General features: G+C 41.6%; 3 protein-coding genes across 5 annotated transcripts in view; 1 reads left to right on the top strand and 2 right to left on the bottom strand.

Moving 5' to 3' along the window:
- LOC133413548 (uncharacterized) overlaps positions 1 to 21688 on the bottom strand; it is a 142576-nt gene that overhangs the window by 41044 nt on the left and 79844 nt on the right. The window lies entirely within an intron of this gene.
- On the top strand, positions 403 to 8259 carry LOC133413543 (oocyte zinc finger protein XlCOF6.1-like). 3 transcript variants are annotated; one of them, XM_061698051.1, is made up of 3 exons: positions 403 to 1182; positions 5851 to 6414; positions 7270 to 8259. In XM_061698051.1, exons 1-3 carry the CDS (start codon positions 1170 to 1172, stop codon positions 7458 to 7460), a joined length of 768 nt encoding a protein of 255 aa, XP_061554035.1. In that variant the 5' UTR covers positions 403 to 1169; the 3' UTR covers positions 7461 to 8259. The 3 variants fall into 3 exon arrangements, with proteins under 3 accessions (XP_061554035.1, XP_061554036.1, XP_061554034.1); XM_061698052.1 differs by having other exon boundaries at positions 7229 to 8259; XM_061698050.1 differs by having other exon boundaries at positions 5851 to 8259.
- LOC133413535 (gastrula zinc finger protein XlCGF57.1-like) lies at positions 12322 to 21648 on the bottom strand. The gene is made up of 2 exons (XM_061698038.1): positions 21243 to 21648; positions 12322 to 14729 (listed from the first exon to the last, which is right to left on the bottom strand). The coding sequence occupies exons 1-2, from the start codon at positions 21364 to 21366 to the stop codon at positions 13192 to 13194; spliced, it is 1662 nt and encodes a 553-aa protein (XP_061554022.1). The 5' UTR covers positions 21367 to 21648; the 3' UTR covers positions 12322 to 13191.

The raw sequence follows: 21688 nt of genomic DNA, 5'->3' as shown, positions 1-21688 counted from the left end.
AACCGAACATTTCTTCTTATTGTAAATGTAAAAGTGGAGAGGAATACACAACATTTCAGCAACACAGTAAGCATATATGAATAATATTTATCATAGTTGGCTACTGTTGTGGGCTTGCTTGGTTTTGTGTTGTGATACGGTTAGCTAACGTTAGCCAGAAGATGACATTAATGCTTCGTCTGAAAATCTGTCTATCGCCCGTCCTGATGTGGTCGTTCTGTGGAATTTCAGCTTGTTTGATGACTTGTTGGGGTTAGGGTTTTTGCAGAGCACCTTTGGTTCATACAAACCCTAACCCCGTATATTAAAGGTAATGTTGTTTGATGGTCGCTCTTATTTTGTAACACCCCACGCCCCCGGAAGTGTAAGGTAAAAATGATCACAATGACTTAATAAAATCAAATGGCGTCACATAGCACGCGAAGCACGGTGAAGTGTGTGTTTATTTTTAATAATGTACATTACGCAGTATTTGTAGTTTATTATCGCACTTAACAGATTCGAGATTCTTCTCGGTGCTCTTGTTGCCATCATAGAAGGTCATCTGAGCGGCGTTTTGTCTTGTATTCCCCCAAAACAATGTACAAGTAAACGTTTTTTTCTTCTTCTTTTCACTTGATTTGAGTTTTATATATATGCAAGGATTTAATTATGTCGATTAGCGTGTGTGGAACGTGACTGTCGTCCAAGTGAATTGCCCTTGCATTTTCCACACTGTAGATTTACTTCCGCAGGTTTTTTTTTTTTTTTTTTTTTATAAACTCAACCACCATATTCGCGTCATACTCGTCTCAACAATTCTTCTTGAATTCGCGCGGAACGTGCTGAATCATCGACGCTGTACACCCACTTCTACTTTGCGGGACTACAGCATCGTTCGTTGAGTCTTCGTCTTCGGTTGAACTCGTCTCGGTGCACGTTGGAGCTTCCCGGCCGAGTTTAGCTTTGTTTAGCTTGCTAACCGCTAAAACAAAAAAAATAATTAAAAAAAACAAAAGAGAGGCGTTCGTGTGCGACACATCGCTCAGTTTAGATCAAGTGTGAGGGTAAAGTGGTGTGAATGTCGTGTGAAGACGTGTGCGAGAAGGACAGCAGAGTACGAGGAGGAATTTTGTGGCTCAAAAGAGGAGAACGAGCCACCACGTCAACCAGTGGACGCTGTTTGCAAGATGGAGCCTCGAGGTATGTTACGCAGAGCAGGTTTGTTCACGTCTCACTTGTTTAAGTCACCCATGAATAACTGACACCCATTATAATTGCACTGGAAAAGAGAAATAAAGTATATTTATTTTAAACCCAAAGTATTTTTGAATAAGTGGGGATATAGTGTCAAACAAACAAACAAAAAAAAACAAAACGTTTCGTGGTTGTTTCGTCCTCAAAAAAGAAGGGGGTAAAAAATAGAACGAAAATAGTAAAAAGAAAAAGAAAATATGCGAAAAGGTGAATTCTGTTAAACCGGGTCCACTGTATATCGTGTAATGGAGAGTGCGCAACAGAAAATAATACACAGCTGCACAGCACACTTATGAAACCGTCTTTCACTGCATACATCAGCCGAGATGAGGGGCCTATAAGGTTAAAGGTTCCGTATATTAATACAGTATATTAAATATTGACAATGTAAGATGACAAGATAACCTTTTTTACTTCCGCAATAGGGACATTTACATGGTTTCAGCGGCAACAGTGGATACATGAAAGTAAAAAAATAGCACGTAGCAAGTCTCAAAGGATTTGTTTGTTTGTTTGTTCGTTTGTTTGTCCTTTTGTCTTTGTGACAGAAAGGAGACTCTGTATCCCCTTTATGCCGGAACAGTTTTACTGTGCCACAGTGGAGGTGTTTAGCTGCCACTGTGGTTCTTTGTATTCTGGTGGATTTTTGTTAACAATTCAGTTTGACAGAACAAAGTTTGAAATGGGAGTTACAGAAAAAAAAAAACTAAAGGTAGAGACAGTTAAAAGATGACTAAATATAGGAAGAGAAGACAACCACATCAGGACATTAGCTGTACGAAAGATGAGGAAAGTAAATCATTACATGCCTAATACAATGACATGTCAGATTCGAGTGTTGTATGTGGCAGTAGTGCTACAGCCTGTGAAGGAAGGACAGGACTGGACAGGACAAGGACCGCAGGGGAAACAGGCAGGACAGAGGTAGTGGACCCAGGTGTAAGGCCGAAGTGCGATGGGAGTGGCTATGTAAATTCTAAAGATCGGTAGAAACAGAGTGCAAGTGAGGGGATACCCAGAAAGTTTGCATAGTTGAGTTATCGCAACGAGCGAGTGGCCCCACACTCAATGAACAAGTCCCAGAGGCGAGTATCTGCGTACACATGCAAGTGAATTGGCAACATCTCGCATGCGCAATAACCTTCAGAAGTGATCTGTATTTGCTGTGCCTGAAACCGCGGGGGCTGAGGACCCCACCCCACCCAGCCGAGAGCGGGCCAGTGGACGGGACCCCGCCCACACCAGCACAGTTTGGAATGCTTGCTAGGCACCCATAGCTGACCACGTTTTTTCCACTGTCGAGTGACTGTCCCTATCCACTGGTCACGTATTCCTTTTTCACGGGAACAACAGCATGGAACAATAGTACACAACGCCGAATGAACAGGATGTTTGGCTCGTGTGACCTCACAGCGCCGGAAAGAGACGAAGACCGGAAGGCGCTGGATGCAAAAAGCACAAGGCGCATTCTGCATCAAATTTATCGATTTAACTGCTGTATATCTGTTATAGAATCACTTCGAAATGGCAGTGGTGGTTTGTAAAGGGGTTCTAGAATTATCAAGAGAAGTTTGAAAATCTTTGTCCAATGACCTCTAATGGTCGTTAGAATTGCAGCAATTTCTAATGTTATAAATTATAAAAGTAAAATGACAATAAATGCTGTTAAATTAGCAAACAGACAATTTCTCAATGGACAGTTTTGTTATTGTGAGCGTAGCATGATTACTGCTGCAGCAATAATAGCATTTTGGAGGTACTGAATACAAATGTAAACATTGGATGGACGGGGATAGAAGTGTACGGTAATCTTTGTCACAAAAACCTGTGGGGAAAAGCATAGAAAATACTAAAACCTGAACTTTTGCTCACTATGATTGGCACCCCTTCATTTTTTACATCACCTATATAATATCTTCAGAAATAAATGGAAATGTACCAATGGATGTGTGTTCTGGATGTGTGCTTTGGGTCTTTGTCTTGCTGGAGGGCCCTTGATCTTCGCCTCAAACTAAGTTTTCTTACACTGGGTAAAATCTCTAAAATCTCTTGATCATTTTCTTGTTTCATGATACCTGTGATACAGTCAATCCCTCCAGTCCCAGATGTAGAAAAGCAGCCCCACAGCATTATGGATCCTATTACCATGCTTGACTGTTGGCAGGGTATTCGTTTCCTTAAAGGCTTCATTGTGGCGTCTGTAAACAGTTGTTGTCGTCTGTTTATGTGCATTGCTAAAAAGCTCTATTTTTGTTACACCTGTCCATAAAATATTATTTATTAATTGCTCTTTTGTATTAAACACAATTTCTGTATAGAAAAAAAATGTTTCACTCGATTCGTTTTCTTCGGGCGATAGTCCACATGCAGAACTTAAACTTCATGGGTGCCAGTAATGGTGACGACTGTATTGAGAAGGACTCTCTGAGCAAGAAAAAGAGAGTTGTTTCGGTTTTCCTGCTTTCATCTCTTCGACCCACATTGTACCGTCAACCTTCCCACAATACCTCAATAATTATCATACCATGAGATTAATACTGCGATAAAACCGAAACGAGAGATACAGCAAACATTTGAGTGCATTTGACCGCACAGCGCAAGCACACATTTAAAGTTAACTTCGAGCCCTGATGCAAGAGACATTTGTTCAAGAAGCACATTGCACAATATAGAAACCTAAACTTTTATCCGTGCATAAAAAAATCTAATCCATCCAATCCAATCTATCAGCAATGTTTGCTTGTTTGCACAATAGGGTGCTGAGTTTTGATTTTGACTTTTGAGATCTGCACAATAAATGTTCATTATCTTATTTTACTTATTTAGCTTTGCTAAAGGATACTTCCACCACAGCATTGTCACATTATTTTCAAGAAAACTAAACCCCAGTTGCAGCAAGAAGTTTAAAAGTGTATTGCCGCACGTGTGGAGAAAGCAGATGCTGTTCCCACCATGTACTGTCAGTAAAAAATAAAAAAAAAAAACAGAATCTTTATTGTGCACTTTAAGTATAATTTGTAATTTAGTATTTATTGAGGTTATTTTTCATGGTTTTTAATTTTTTTGTTAATCTGTTCAAATGTAGAATTGGCTTATGTTTAAGTTAAGCAGTGATTATGTTGCAATTTAAATATATATTTTCTGTTATTGGTTTTATTGAAATTATTTTTCAGGATTTTATTATTATTATTATTATTATTATCTCATTTTTATTTATTTTATTCAATTGTAGGACATTTTTATTTTAAGTTACTTTATGTAACCCATTGGTTAATAATGAATGGATCCGTTTTTCTCATACCTACTGATTATTGATTATTGTTCTCTGTTTGAGTAATATCACTTGATCAAGCCTTTTCTAACATTCATACTACAAAATAAGTAAAGTATATTTGAGTATTACTGATATCTATGGTGGCCCTGAAGGGCAAAACACAACAGCAAACAACTAAACACAACGCCAAGTTAAAAAACTTGCAAATATCTCATCACAGTGACAAATAACTAAACAACAGCAAATCGAGAAACAACTAAAAACTAAACACAACGACCAATAACTAATCACAACAGCTAATAAAAAATAAAAAAAAACACAAGCAACTAAAAACAGCAGCAAATGAAAAAAACACACCAACATTAAGCTACTGGAAAAGGTGGAAAAGGTACTGGTCGGGGATAAGACTCATTGCTGATTGGATTGCCAGCACCCTATTTTAAGGATTGGGGAGTTGGGTTTCTGAACGTACATCTGCATCACCTAGCTACCGTTACACGAGGTGATAGAGGTGGATAGAAACGCTCAGGACTGAATGAACACATTCAAATAAGTATGCGCACGCTGAGAACGCATTTAAAAGAGTGTAGGAGAGCATCTTCAAAATAAAGTCGTCCCTCTCATTAAAACAGCAGTGAGGCTTACCTCCCTCACCAGTATCTACCTCTTCCTGTAGGTTCGTCCAATCAGCAATGAGTCTTATCCCCGGCCAGTACTTACCTAATGACACTACTTACTCATCATTGACGCACACAGCAGAGCCAATTAAAAATACTGTGCAAATTTTATCTTCCAGACTTCCATACTCTGCTCCTCCAGCCACAGGTGCACTGCACATGTACAAATTACATGAACTCGCCACCTCAATCAACAACAATATACAAATGAATACAAAATTAACAATTGTTGCATGCACTTAAATGATAAAGATGAATAATCTCATAAACAATAAACGACTTTTAGGCTTTGTCTACACTATCTGTTAAACTGTACACAGCCAGTCAGAAAAAAAAATGGTGACCACATTATTGAGTAAACTGCAGCTAATACAGAAGCTATGCACATTTGACTTCATCAAAGTTTCGACAGCTTGGGTTTAGTTCCCCTTTAAATGCCAACGTTCCACGTTCGTCGCGCCTTGATTCTACCCAGATGTTGTTCTTGCGCTGCCATGTTTAGGAGCATCTCAATGTTCTTCAATTCGGAGAGATGTACGAGAATCAAGCATTGTGGAGTTGCGTGTGTACTTCCTCTGCATATATGCAGTTGTGAAGAGTGACTGTGTTGAGGAGGTTGTGAATGAAAAAAATGACATTTGGTCCATGTGTGTTGTCTTGCAGAAATCGGTGTAGACGTTCCCCCTGAGCGGCAGGAGCCAGAATCCTCTTACATTAAAGAGAAAGAGGAGCTGGGGCGCACTCACTTCAAAGAGGAGGAGGAAGACTTCCTGTGCATTAAAGAGGAAGAGCAGGAGGAAATCATCCAGTTTCCATCGACTGTTGTCCCTTTGAAGAGTGAAGATGAAAGTGACGAGAACAGAGGGCTTGAGCCGCCAAGCAGCAGCTCAAGTCAACACATGGCAACAAAAGGTGATGAAGACCACTGTGGAGGATCACCAGCAGACAGCCTCATAGCGCCACTATCAGATAGTGACGACACGTCACAATCCCCTCACACGGATGATGAAGATGATGATGATGAAGAACAGTCTGAAGGTCATAAGACATGTCACACTGACAAAAAAAGCTGGGCCTGTTCTCAATGCAGGAAAACATTTGGCTTCAAGTCTCTTCTGGAAAGGCATATGATGAGCCACACTGGAGAGAAACCTTTTTCCTGCTCAGTTTGTGGTCAAAGATTCTCTCGGAAGGGAACCTTGAAAGTACACGCAAGAAAACACACTGGTGAGAAACCTTTTTCCTGCTCAGTTTGTGGTCAACGATTCACTCAGAAGGGCACCTTAAAAATACACATAAGAAAACACTCTCGTGAGAAACCTTTTGCCTGTGCAGTTTGTGGTCAAAGATACTCTGAAAAGAGAAACTTACTTAGGCACACAAGAACACACACTGGTGAGAAACCTTTTACCTGCTCAGTTTGTGGGCAAACATTCTCTGAGAATGAAGGATTAAAAATACACACAAGAACACACACTGGTGAGAAACCTTTTGCCTGCTCATTTTGTGATCAACGATTCGCTCATAGAAGTACTTTGACAGCACACACAAGAACACACACTGGAGAGAAACCTTTTTCCTGCTCCGTTTGTGGTCAAAGATTCTCTCAGAAGGGATACTTAAAAATACACACAAGAACACACACTGGTGTGAAACCTTTTTCCTGCTCGGTTTGTGGTCAAAAATTTTCTCAGAAGGGATACTTAAAAATACACACAAGAACACACACTGGAGAGAAACCTTTTTCCTGCTCAGTTTGTGGTCAAAGATTTTCACAGAAAGGAACCTTAAAAAGTCACAGAAGAATTCACACTGGGGAGAAACCTTTTGCCTGTTCAGTTTGTGGCCAAAGATTCTCTCAGAAGGATAAGGTTAAGAGACACAAGTGTGCTGGTGAGAATAGTAGGGACCAATAAAGGCTTCATCAATTCATTCACTAAGGCGAGATATGACAGCTCTAGCCCAAGACTTGTGCGATGTCTGCTAACACGTGTCTGTTTTGCTGTTCTTTCTGTGTCACTTTCACACGTTCGAAATAAAGAATTCAATCAACGTGGCCACTGAGTAGAATGTCATCAGCAGGTTGCAACAGCGATGCAGAGACAAGAGAGTCACAGAAAGGCAAAGAAGTGGACATCCTTGGACATTTTCATGGATCAAAGACCTCTCTTGAATTTTTCCATTCAGCTCCTTGTTGGAGAACAGCAAATTGTACAAAACGTATTGAAACAACGAACAGTTGGGCATGCTTTCATACGTTAGCGTCAAATTGAAATTCACCTGTTAGTACATTTTAGGTTCATCCTGAAATTTCACCCGAGAGCTCAAATACCGTATCTGTAATCTTGTGTGATATGAATAAATGTTCACATTTGTTATCTTGAATTAGAGTCTAAGAGAGTAGCTTACTGCAATTTAAAATATCTACTTGTAGGACATATTGCTGACATCATTTGGGAAACCGGTCTACTTCCTTGTGATGAGATCTTTGTTCACGCGTGACATGCCCACTGACTGATGAACAAAAGACCGCTTTCAGAAATCCGACTGATCGAAGAGCTGCTTCGCTAACATTTGGCAACATAATTTGCACTGACACTGTTCAATTTTGCGTGCAATTTTCATTATCTCTAAGACTTCATTTTTTAGTTCTGATTAAACTGAACTTCAGAACTTTTTACAGGATTTCAAAAATCCATTTTAGTTACAGAAATTGTTTGATTAAAGTGATTGCACAAAAGGTTATGCAGGCCTGTTTCATTAGCTTTTTTAAATGATTCTTTTGAGGGAAAGATAACTCAGATTGCAATTCAAACACATACTGTAATTTCACCCATCCTTGTTCACTTAATGCTTTATTGCTGATTGCTTTTGGCTGGTGAACTGAAAGTGACCTTTATAACGGCATTTCGCAGCCATCGAGTTGAATTGGAGCAGCCGAATATTTGAAGCAGAAACAATCTGCAACTGTATAAATTGTTGAAATATCTGCTGAAGAGATTGAGTTTTTGAAGATGAAAAGTGTACATTGAGTATTTTGATGGTAAAAAAAAAAAAATCACTTAGTAAAATCAGCTTAGTATATGTTGAATTTTTGAAGCTGGAAACGAATGCAGGACTTGCGAAAAGGAAATAAGAAAGTTGAGAACAGTACTAAAGGAAAATATGCCGTACTTTTCTTGTACAGAAAAAAAAAATTCAGAAGCAGTTAATTATTTATTGTAATTATTATTATTGTTGCTGTAGTTTTACTTCCTGCCTTTCTCCTGTTCCACACTCCAGTCCGGTAGGTGGCGATAATACACCTGGAACTTAGTTTGCCAACTGCCAAATAAACAGAAAAAGAAGAGGAGGAGGAGAGATGAATAACCACTAGGGCATATGCAGCATATGCAGGTCACTAGGGCATATGCAGCATATGCAGCACCTGCATGTGAAGATGCCAGAGTATTAATACTATAATAATAGTATTTATACTCTTGGCCTGTGGCTTATGGTTGCACAAATGAGAGCAAAGCAAGGAAAATTACCTTCACAAGAAAGTTTGAACAATATGTTTGTCCGTGTTTGTCCTCACAAATTCGAGTGCAACTGTAATTAATAGTCCACCAGATTGTGAAACACGAACACCCAAAGCATTAGGCTAACATTAGGCTCAGTCTGCACAAGCTCTGAAATGTGAACAAAGTGTTCTGTATAATGGGTCTCAAGTTTCTTATTAAATTGATATACCAAATGGATGCAAATAAATTAACTGTTTATTTATTTATTTGTCCTACATGTATCAAAACGGTATTTATGCCATGTATCCCCCCCCCAAACCATCCTAGTTCTGTTCCATTATTGGCTATTGGGTTTAGGGTCCTAGAATTAAGTTGTCGTGTTTTTCCAAGGACCCGAAACCTGATCACCATTTAATCTGCAATACTTATGGCTGTGTGATATTTCAGTTTTTGTTTTTTAATGAATCTGCAAAAATTTCAACAATTCAATTTTTTTTTCTGTCAATATGGGGTGCTCTCTGTACATTATTGGGGGTGGGGGGGGGGGATGAACTTAAATGACTTTAGCAAATGGTTGCGATACAACAAAGAGTGAAAATTTTAAGGGGGTCTGAAAACATTCCGTACCCAGTGTATATATGCCTTATTTATACATATATATTACTGGATACACGTGATGTGGGTATCACGCATCTAACTAGAGACTGTTTTTCACCCTACTAGCTTTTTTTTAATTTTTTTTTTATGTTTTTGGGATGTGGAAGGAAACCGGAGTGCCCCGAGAAAACCAACGCAGGCACAGGGAGAACATGCAAACTCCGCACAGGCGGGGCCGGGGATTGAATCCAGGTCCTCAGAACTGTGAGGCAGAAGCTCTAACCAGTCATTCACCGTGCCTGACACACAAATATAAATAGATTTCAGTTCAAACACAAATATAAGATCTCAGTTTAAACTTGGCATTTCTTGTATCAACAACAGAAGGCATGAATTGAAAAAAGAGGAACACAAATTTGTCATCTTGTTATAAAGGTACAATGTTATCCAACTGTGTTATCTCAGTCGGAACATGAGGGGGTACTAGGTAAAAATATTACATCAAAAAGAGGCGAAGCAAAGGACACCAAAAATAATGTAGTTTCATGTCGAATAGATGCTAGCGATGTGCTGATCGACTGGTAAATAAGGTGAATAAAACAAGAAAAATACAGTACAAGACTGATTCTTGAGAACACTACACTGAGTAAACCAGACTGTAATGTACTGAAAGCCCAGAAGGCGCACGGCCGTCCCGCCGCGGAACTATTTGCGTGATCGCTCCCAAGGCTAGCTGCTAATGCTAACGAAAAGAAAAGCCCAAAATCTCCTAATTTAAACCCACCAATTGGGCGAGGAAAAACTCAAAACCCCATCTGGGGGGGGGGGAATTTTTTTGGAGAAGGGACCACAGATGGGGGGGGAACACTTCCAGGATGACCAGGCTGCAGAGGATGTCGACATTTATCTCATAGTCTGGTGCTGTACAATGTTTATGACAATGTTCATTAAGATGGCATAAGAGTCCATTTAAAAAGAAAAGGCACTACAGGGTAGACATCTTCGGTGATTCTGTCTCAGGACCTGGCCCGGTCAGTCGGAGCGAAATCCTCAATGGCAACGACTCCGGGGGAAGTGGTCCACCTCAGATCTTGTCCCAGTTGGTCGGTGCAGAACCCAAACAGCAACAGCCTCAGATTCGGGGGGGAAGGAGATAGGACAACTGGCAGTAAAACAGGCCTACGTGTACTTTAACTACGTAAATGCCAAAGAGTAGAAATAAGTCTAAAGTCGGGATTTAATCATTTCTACTGAGGTAGCAGCTCTAATATCGGCAGATAGAGCATTCGAGAGTACCGGAGCCCAAACAGAAAATACTTGAGAATCTGGAGACTTCTTTCGGGCTCTCGAAGTCACCAAAAGACCAGTGTTTTGCGAGCATAGGTTTCCGGGACGGAACATACGGTACAACTAAGTCAGCGAGATAAAAGGGTGCTAACCTGTGTAATATTTTATGAGTAAGTAACAGGACCTTAAAATCGCATCTCAAGTAGACCGGGAGCCAATGCAAGTTGGCCTGAATGTAGGGAATATGATCAAACGTCCTCGTCAACGGTCATGCTGCAGTGTTTTGTACTAAGTGCTGGCTATCAGTACTAGACATGGGAAGAGCAGAAAGCAGCATGTTACAATAGTCGAGGCAAAATGTAACAAATGCGTGGGCTATGATTTCTGGGTCGCTCGCGGATCGGATGGGCTGCATTTTAACGATATTGTGAAGATGAAAAAAACTGTTTTGGTCATATTCTTAATGTGCTTTTGAAGGGAGGGATATGAGTCAAATACAGTATAACGGCAAGATTTATTGATGGCTCACTTTGGGGAATAGTGCTTTTGTCAAAACCCAAGAGTGGTGTCCTTAAACAAGTGGCTATGTTCAGCAGGGCCAATAATCAACAGCTCAGTTTTCTTAAGAGTTAAGGAGCAAAAGGTTACAGGTCAGCCAGTTTAATCTCAGCAAGACACAACTCCGAATTAGAGCAATCGTGTGAATGAGTTAGTTTTAATGGCATGAATATCTGAGTATCGTTGGCATAACAGTGAAAGCTAATCTTAAATTTGCGTATGATATCGCTCAGCAGGCAGCATATAAGGCTGAGTACCGATCCCTGCGGGACTCCGCAAGCGACATGATAATACTAATACGTCACATTACCACAAATTAAGCGGTGTGTGTTACCCGAGAGATATTTAAACCAAGAAAGTACTGGGCTTGTAATATTGTACGTGTTTTGAGGCAATCTAGTAGTATATTGTGATCAACGGTATCAAAGGCAGCGCTGAGGCAGAGTAATAATAGTATTAATGAGGTGTCACAATCTATAGCTAGTCAAGGGTCATTCGTCAATTTTGCAAGGGTCATTTCAGTAGAGTGGTCTGCCCTGAAACTGGATTGAAGAAGTTACAATACAGTAGATTGTTATAGGCCATGTGATCATTAAACAGTTGTGCGACAATTTTTTCAAGAATTTCTGAAATAATCTCACGGCCGTTCATTTCAGCAAGGCTCCTCTTGTTCACCTGGGGAAGCAGCTCCAGTTCCCCAGGGAGATGGTGGAAATAAAACTTCAACCGGACATAGCAACGAAGCCCAGAGTCAGCAAGACGGTCCTTCTCGTGGAGCCGACCTTCCAAGCGGAGGAGCTTTAAAGGCCGCCCTTCAGCCAAAGTCAGCCAAGTACAGTACTATCTTGACGTGCCCCATTTTAGCAGTTTTTCCAGTTATAAGCCATCGCTTAGTCCAAAGTTTGCTTAGGTTTGACCTTCAGATACGCCTCTGCTCGAGTGAAGGTTTAAAAAAAAAAAGGGAGTAATATAGGTCGTGCAACATCCTGGCATGTGGGCAGTCTCTGAGGCACTTGCAGCTGTTAATTTCTTTGCATTCTCTTGATTGTAATATTTAATATATTCATTACAATTTAGTTAGTCTCACTGATTTATGGAGTTGTATTTTAATCTGAATCATGCCTATACTTTTCCATCATCCCACCAAGAGTCAACGTTTCTTTACAGTCTATTTAATCAATTATGCACTAATTTCATATGCACATCACAAAAGCATTTGACAAAGCAGATTCAATGCTTTAAGTGTTTCAGCACGAGTGCTAATTCTCAGTACTTCTCCACAAGAGGCTTTTGATAAGGTACATAGAATACAAGACATACAAAATGTAACAGTTGAGATAGGATACAAGAGTGTTCAAAATCAGGGTCAAAGTCATTAGTTTTATGATTATACATCTATGGCTATGAATATTCTCATTCATTGGCTCGATCGCAAGGAGACTGTTCTGGTTGTCGTCAAAGACATTGCACATGCACATTCGCAAGATAAGACAGCTTCTAGCCCGAGGGTAAAGGTGTGTAAACGGATGAAGCCTGCTGAGAGGCAAAACCTTCTCTAGAACAGTCAAGCAGTGATCGATTCAGCGCCCTGAGATTTAAACAGCTACATTTTCATCCAGCTTCATTGATCACTGCTTTTCTCAAAAGCACACTTGTGTCTCTCAACACATCAAACACTCAGTAGAATCGTTAAGAGCAAATCTTTGACCACAAACTTTTATTCCTTCTTGCTGTACATGTAATGTGAGGCTATTAGTAGATGAGAGAGAGGAGCAAGGTTAAAGTCTCCAATGACCAGTATGAGGGCGTCGTGATCATAGTTGACGAACCGAGCAGGTAAAAGCGTTCTGTACCATGTGTGTTCTTGTGTGTCTTCCTTAGTTTGCCTAGAGAATCTTGTTTTTTCACATGTGTCTTAGAGTGCACTGTCAATTGAGTTCTATGAGAAGACTCTGACTGCAAATTGAGCAGGCAAACTGCGTCCATTCCAGTGTGTGTTCGTGTGTATTAGGTTTCCACTCAGAGAGAATCTTTGATCGCGAACTAATCAGGCAAAAGGTTAATCTCCAGCGTGAGTTATTGTGTGTGTTTTTAAGCGTCCCTTCACAGAAAATCTTTGACCACAATCTAAGCAGGCAAAAGGTTTCTCTCCAGTGTGTGCTCTTGTGTGTATTTTTAAATCCTCCTTTCTAGAAAATTGTTTACTGCAATCGGAGCACGAAAAAGGTTTCTCTCCAGTGTGTGTTCTTGTGTGTTTTTTTAAATCTCCCTTTCTAGAGAATCTTTGACCACAATCGGAGCAGGCAAAAGGTTTTTCTCCAGTGTGTGTTCTTGAGTGTATTTTCAAATCTCCCTTTCTCGAGAATCGTTGACCACAATCCGAGCAAGCAAAAGGTTTGTCTCCAGTGTGTGTTCTTGTGTGTTTCGTTAAGTATCCCTTCAGAGAAAATCTTTGTCCACAAATCAAGCAGGGAAAAGGTTTCTCTCCAGTGTGTATCCTGGTGTGTATTGTTAAATCTCCCTTTCTACAGAATCGTTGACCACAGTCTGTGCAAGCAAAAGGTTTCTCTCCAGTGTGTGCTCTTGTGTGTGTTGTCAAATGTGTTTTAAAAGAGAATTTTTGACCACAAACTGAGCAGATAAAAGGTTTCCCTCCAGTATGTATTCTTGTGTGTGTTTTTAAATTTTGTTTTGTAAAGAATCTTTCGCCACAATCTGAGCAGCCAAAAGATTTCTCTCCAGTGTGCGCTCTTGTGTGTTTTTTTAAATTCCCCTTTCTAGAGAATCTTTGACCACAATCTGAGCATGCAAAAGGTTTTTCTCCAGTGTGCGCTCTTGTGTGTATTGTCAAAGAACTCTTACAAGTGAATCTTTTACCACAAATTGAGCAGACAAAAGGTTTCTCTCCAGTGTGTGCTCTTGTGTGTACTGTCAAATGACTTTTACAAGAGAATCTTTGACCACAAAATGAGCATGCAAACGGTTTCTCTCTGGTGTGTATTCTCATGTGTCGTTTCAAACGACTCTTTAAAGCAAAGGTTTTTCCACACTGAGAACATTTCCAGCATTTGTTGTCCATGTTACATGTCATATAACCTTCAGACTGTTCATCATCATCATCAGTGTGAGGAGAGTGTGATGATGTGTCTTCACTGTCTGATAGTGGTGCTGTGAGGCCATCTGCTTGTGATCTTCCACAATTGTGTCCCTGACCTTCTGTTGTCATTTGTTGACTTGAGCTGCTGTTGCTTGGAGGCTCAGTCCCTTTGTTCTCCTTACATTTCTCTTCATCTTCACTCTTCAAAGGGACAGCAGTCGAGGGCAACTTGGTGATATCTGCCTCCTCCATTTCCTCTTTAACGGCAGGGGGCTCTTCTTCCTCCCGTTTGATGCGGGGGGGTTCTTCACCTGCCTCCTTTTTTATGTGAGTGTGTGCCGACTCCTCTTTCTTTTTAATGTGGGAGGGCTCTTCTTCCTCCACTTTCAGGTAAGGGGGTGCCAGCTCCTCTTCCTCTTGATTGTGGGCAGACTCGTCTTCCTCTTTAATATTGGGGGACGCTGGCTCCTGCGGCCCAGGACCAAGATCTTCACTGATTTCTTCAAGACACAAGAAGACAACACACATGGTTTAATATAGTCAATTCTGATGTTGTGACTTCAATGTTGCATATTATTGTTTATATTTACATTTAAAGGAGGCCTGGGTCTTAATGGTCCACATTTCACATACAAGTCGATTTAATGTATTTTTTGCTCAAAGAAAATTAAACTGCCAGTCATTTCCAATTATACCAATCCATTTCGGAGCAATTGGTAAATAACTAATTGCCTTTGGAATGCCCACTTTTCATCGCCAAAATCGACCCCCCCCCCCCCCACTCCCACACGTGTCTTGGTGTGATGTCAGTGGCAGAAGTGGAGACAAAATTCACTTCTTAGCCAGTGCGGGAAAATGAAAGTACTATTACAATACTATAAAGTGGAAGTATTTTGTTAAATTTTATAAATTGTTGCTGTTGGGTGGAATCCCCCCACTTCCAAAATGACCACTTTTAGAAAAAAACAAATCAAAACAAAAACAACTGAAAAGACTGCATAGCCTGTGTGGAAAAAGGAATGTGCTTATAAATAGCTATGCTTATATTATTATTATATTATTAATATGCTTATAAATAGGATTTACACGAACAGGATTTTTGGGGCCAATCACCGATCAGCAAGTTTAAAAAAAACGGTAGGTGATCACAAGATGGAGCAATGTGTCTATTTAAATTGACTTGTTCATTTACTGATTAGGCGGCACAGTGGACGACTGGTTAGAGCGTCTGCCTCACAGTTCTGAGGACCTGGATTCAATCCCCGGCCCCGCCTGTGTGGAGTTTGCATCTTCTCCCCGTGCCTGCGTGGGTTTTTTCCGGGCACTCTGGTTTTCTCCCACATCCCAAAAATAACATGCATGGTAAGTTTATTGACGACTCTAAATTGCCCGTAGGTGTGACTGTGAGTGCGAATGGTTGTTTGTTTGTATGTGCCCTTCGATTGGGTGGCAACCAGTTCAGGGTGTACCCCGCCTCCTGCCCGATGATAGCTGGGATAGGCTCCAGCACGTCCGCGACCCTAGTGACTTTGGGCGAGATGTGAAGGGCAGGACTGATTGTCAGTCAATCGCAGGGCACATATAGACAAAGAACCATCCATCCGTTTTCTGTACCGCTTATCCTCACTAAGTTCGCGGGCTGCTGGAGGTTATCCCAGCTATCTTCAGGCAGGAGGCGGGGTACACCCTGAACTGGTCGCCACCCAATCGCAGCGCACAAAGAAACAAACAACCATTCGCAATCAGAAGAATATGGAGAGAAATCTGTGGAATGCATGGCGATATGGATAAATTAATGTGGGTTCCCAGCAACAGGGAGCCTGTGTACAACAACTAAAACAAAATAATAATAAAAAAATGAAAGTTGGTTGAAAAGAATTAGTCAAGGATTTGGAACCTTTAGATAAAACTGTCAAATGTCTGGAAATGTGGTTGACTGTTAGATTTAGATGCGAACAGGGACAGAAGCTTTCTGACAAACTATGTTTAGGGCAAGTTACTGATAACTGTGTATGGCCTGTGGTCTGATCTGTCCGAGTTGGCCAAGGGGAGGATGTCAGGTTGTTGTCGCGAGCTGGGTTCCACAGTAGCCTCCACAATTCACAATTGATGATTGAAAATTTTAACTAAACAAAGGTCTATCGCAGGGCACATACAAACAAACAAACAACCATTTGCACTCACATTCACACCTACGGGCAATTTAGAGTCTTCAGTTAACCTAGCATGCATGTTTTTGGGATGTGGGAGGAAACCGGAGTGCCTGGAGAAAACCCACGCAGGCAGGGGGAGAACATGCAAACTCCACACAGACAGGGCCAGGGATTGAACCCCGGTCCTCAGAACTGTGAAGCAGCTGCTCTAACCAGTCGACCACCGTGCCGCCTCAAAATAGATTCCATTGGGGGGGAAGGAGAAAAGGAGGCTGCTCAAAATCTTAGACTAGTGCAACTCAACCTTCATACAAAATAAGAGTATTGATTGGATTATATTATTAGATTAGGATAATTATCAGTGTGCATTCAAAGTGAAATATAGTACAATTTTAACAATTTCAACATCAAACAGATATTGAATTTTTAAAAGGATTGTTATATGCTCCAACCTGCAGTTATGACTTTGTGTTGTTTGTGTGTTTATGCACAGCTGTGTGTCTTATGTGCACATTTATCTGACGAAGCAACCTTCGGCACGATTACAAGAATGTTTGCCTTTTGCTTCTCAGTCGCCGCACGGCTGATTGGGGAACCTTTATTTCAACTCTGTCAAAGAACATAGATTTTTCACAACACGCATACGTGCTTTGCATTGCGTCTTCTTATGATGTCTGGAGACGTTTGTTTTTGTTTTCTTCTCTTCCTTTTGTTGGTTTTGTTTTTGTCTTGTTTTGTGCTCTGGAGTACAAAGGCAGTGGATTGTTTTATTTTTGTGCTGAGCAGCCCAAGTCGCATTATTATGTTTGACACAATTGATTGCCACAAAAACTGAGCCGATTCAATAGGCTGCAAACACAGCACCAATATTGGCATTATCATAGTGATACATATGATGATTGCTCTACAAATATTTAATGTCTATAATTTTTAATTCATGATGGAACATTCAACTATTTGGGTTGATATATGAAGCGATATAGACTAAACTGCACATTTGTCATTAGGTCAACATGGTATGATATAGTGGCTTTCCACATGCGGTATACATATTACAAATTAATTACAAAAAAGACTTGTAGACTATATGTTGAAAAAGGAACACAGGGGCCTTACTGAAATTCTTAGCTGATACGGGCATGCAGTCAGCAAAGATACATTTTAACTTAACATTAACATTTAATTTAACATTTTAAATTTAATTTCTAAATTTCAAACCCCAAAACTTCAGACGAAAAATCTAATAACGGTACAGTACATTTGGGCAGTCCTGGATCAGAAATTATGCATAACTGACTCTGTCATTCGCATCCCGTGGACAAAACCTGCTGATGCAGATTTTATCAAACGGAAGACAGTCCTTCGATTTCCAGACGACTCAAAACCCTACACGTGTTCATTACATTGACGTCGCGTTGACACAGACACAGGTTTTTGGGGGAAAGGAAAAGTACCTAGCTGGAGATTTTATTTCACCCAAATGTATGTATTAACATTTAGTAATGTTTTGATTATCAGCCTCAAAGATAATGATAATATACAAATAATTATGTTAGTATACAGTTGATAATGGATATTGGGTTGGACCATATTGACACTATACTGATAATGAAATAATGAAATAACGATCGCTGCACTTACAAAATACTGTGTAGATATGGTAGACATGTTTAAGTAAGAATTGGAGTAAGTTGTAGAAGCACAATTAACCAAAATTATTCTCAGAATCTTATTACAATTATTTGAAAGCATTCCTTTATTTGCTTTATTTGAAAGCAAGAGCTTTCTGACAGATTTCAATTTGACCTCAGAACACATGACAGCTATCTCCTGCAAATAAATATTGGGAGAGTCAATTAAATTAGGTATATATGAGGACCCCTCCTTGAGCCGTCACCTTTTCGGAGTGGAAGGGTTTGTGTGTCCCAAGGATCCTAGGAGCTATGTTGTCTGGGGGTTTATGCCCCTGGCAGGGTCACCCATGACAAACAGGTCCTCGGTGAGCGACCAGACAAACACGGCTCAAAGACCCCTTATGATGACGACAAACGATGGACTCAGTTTTCCCTTGTCCGGACACGGATCACCGGGGCCACCCTCTGCAGCCAGGTCTGGAGGTGGGGCTCAAAGGCGAGCGCCTGGTGGCCAGGCCGGCACCCATGGGGTCCGGCCGGGCACAGCCCGAGAGGGTAACGTTGGTCCCCCTTCCCGTGGGCTCATCGCCAGTGAGAGGGGCCAGAGGGGTCGGTTGCAGTACGAGCTGGGCGTTGGCCGAAGGCAGGGACCTTGGCAATCCGATCCCCGGCTACAGAAGCTGGCTCTAGGGATGTGGAATGTCACCTCTCTGGCAGGGAAGGAGCCCGAGCTGGTGTGTGAGGTCGAGATGTTCCGACTAGATATAGTCGGACTTTGCCTCCACACACAGCCTGGGCTCTGGTACCAGTCCTCTTGAGAGGGGTTGGACTCTCTTCCACTCTGGAGTCGCCCACGGTGAGAGGCGCCGAGCAGGTGCGGGTATACTTATTGTCCTCCGGCTCGACGCCTGTACGTTGGGGTTCACCCCGGTGGACAAGAGGGAAGCCTCCCTCCGCCCTCGGGTGGGGGGACGGGTCCTGACTGTTGTTTGTGCCTATGCACCAAACAGCAGTTCAAAGTACCCACCCTTTTTGGAGTCCTTGGAGGGTGTGCTGCTCCCGAAGGGGACTCCATCGTTCTGCTTGGAGACTTCAATGCTCTCGTGGGCAATTACAGTGAGACCTGGAAGGCCGTGATTGGGGGGAACGACCCCCCCCCCTGGACTTTTGTGCTCATCACGGATCATCCATAACGAACACCATGTTCAAGCATAAGGGTGTCCACACATGCAACTTGGCACCAGGACACCCTAGGTCGCAGTTCGATGATCGACTTTGTGGTCGTGTCATCTTGGACACTCGGGTGAAGAGAGGGGCGGAGCTGTCAACTGATCACCACCTGGTGGTGAGTTGACTCCGATGGTGGGGGAAGATGCCGGTCCGACGTGGCAGGCCCAAGCGTATTGTGAGGGTCTGCTGGGAACGTTTTGCAGAATCCCCTGTCAGAAGGAGTTTCAACTCCCACCTTTGACAGAACTTTGCTCATCTTCCGGGGGATGAGGGTGACATCGAGTACGAGTGGACCATGTTCCGCGCCTCCATTGCTGAGGCGGCCGACCGGAGCTGTGGCCGTCAGGTGGTCTGTTCCGGTCGTGGCGGCAATCCCCTCACCTGTTGGTGGACACCAACAGGTGAGGGATGCCCTCGAGCTGAAGAAGGAGTCCTATCGGCCTGTGGGACTCCTGAGGCAGCTGATGGGTACCGGCTGGCCAAGCGGAATGCAGCTTTGGTGGTCGCTGAAGCAAAAACTCGGGTATGAGAGTGTGTGTTTTGTGGACTTGGAGAAGGCGTTCGACCGTGTCCCTCGGGGAGTCCTGTGGGCGGTGCTTCGGGAGTATGGGGTACCGAACCCCCTGATACAGGCTGTTCGGTCCCTGTACGACCGGAGTCAGCGTTTGGTCCGCATATCCGGCAGTAAGTCGGACTCGTTCCCGGTGAGGGTTGGACTCCGCCAAGGCTGCCCTTTGTCAACAATTCTGTTCATAACTTTTATGGACATTAGAAATGATAAAAATATCAAAATAGAACTCAATAATAAAGTGCATACAAACGCGAGTATCAACAATGTTAATAAAGGGTTGAAAGGCATGTTAATGTGCGCAATGTTAAATAATTTTTAGAGGCAGCCCAGGGACAATGATAATTGATAGTTTAATAATAATAATAACAATAATAATACAAGAATATCAGCTAAGAGTTGTTATAGCAACTTTCAGCTTGTCCCATAAGGGGTTCGAGACAGCAGGTCACTCGCATGATTTCTTTGGCAGAGTTTTGACACCGAAGTACCTTCCTGACGCAATCCACCCATTTGTCGTCCATGCTTTGGAGCTAAAAGATGTTCCTAGCGAGACTCTATCCCAACACACACCAAGACAACGCCATTAACTCATTTACTGCAGGCCATTTTAGAGCACATTGATTGAGCTTTCAAGACCCACTGAATATTTTGTTCTGTGACTATATAAGGAGCAAACCTACCAAAAGAAAGAATAGACTGTTTCAACCGAAAAAAAAAATCTTTGTATCAATCTTTTTTCCATTCTTTAGTAATCAGCTGTAGAACATAGGTTGGTTTGACCAAGAACACCAGTTTCTATTCTATCAACAAGGAGAAAACTAGTTTTTTGGTGAAAAGAAATGTCAACTTGAGCAATGATTTTGACGCTAATATTTTTTGCTCTTGTAACACCTCAAACTATAAAAACCAAAACATGATTGAGAAATCGCTACCCGTGTAACTAGATATGTATCGAATTGGCCTCATGCCAGAGATTCCCAACCCTAGTACACAAACCCGACAATATGTACAGAGGCTTCTATGTATTTTATGAGTTTGTGTGTGTTCAAAAACAGTTACAACATGTTTTAATTGTTTTAAATGTGTTTAAAAGACTTTAAGGCGTGTGTGATGGGTTTCAAGTCCAATGTTTTTATATGGTCTTTCTACATTGCAGATTGTCTGCCTTATGTGAGCAAATGTTCAGCAAATAATAATATAATAGCATCACAGCCACAGAGTAGTCAAGTTTATTTTGGATAGCCCTTAATCACTAACGAGTCTCAAAGGGCTTCACGGGCCCACAGTAGTACACAATTGAATGTTAATAATGTTATATTAAATGGAACGCAATGGACTGACCGGATGAGGATTCCAGCAAAAAAAATAAAAAATAAACACAGGGACACTGGTGGAAAGTATTTCATAAACAAGACGTGAACAGACCTGGTATGTTTACTCCAACTCGAGGCTTCGTGAAAAAATCGTTCCGTCGGTGACGTTGTGGCTCCTTCTCGTCTTTTGGGCCACAAAGTTCCTCCTCGTACTCTACTGTCATTCTTGCACACATTTTCACACACACAATCGCACTTTACGCTCACACGTGATCTCTATTGGGCGACGTGTTGCTTGCAAACGTGTCTCTTTGTTAGCGAGCGAAGCTAAACTAGGCCGAGAAGCTTCAACGTGCACCGAGACGTGTTTAACCGGACACGAAGATTGAATGAATGATGTCTTAGTCCAGTAAAATAGTAATGGACGTACTGCGTCGAGACATCAGTAGAAATATTTCGTGAAACGCGTGTGGCTAGTTTAATAAAAAGAAGACGTGTGCGGAGTTGGATTCATAGATAAGAAGAGGTAGATTTGTCACGCCCCCTTTGAGCTGTGTG

Source organism: Phycodurus eques, chromosome 15, assembly GCF_024500275.1.
Source record: "Phycodurus eques isolate BA_2022a chromosome 15, UOR_Pequ_1.1, whole genome shotgun sequence".
In the NCBI taxonomy this organism is placed as follows: domain Eukaryota; kingdom Metazoa; phylum Chordata; class Actinopteri; order Syngnathiformes; family Syngnathidae; genus Phycodurus; species Phycodurus eques.
The sequence above is the reverse complement of the archived record's forward strand: the minus strand, read 5'-3'. Positions and strand labels throughout refer to the sequence as shown.

Bases quoted from the DNA above. Each gene is read 5' to 3' on its own strand.
- LOC133413535 (XM_061698038.1), bottom strand. From the start codon at position 21,366: ATGTGTGCAAGAATGACAGTAGAGTACGAGGAGGAACTTTGTGGCCCA. The intron at 14,730-21,242 runs GTCTGTTCACGT...TGTGTCTTGAAG, and splicing joins AGTTGGAGTAAACATACCAG to AAATCAGTGAAGATCTTGGT.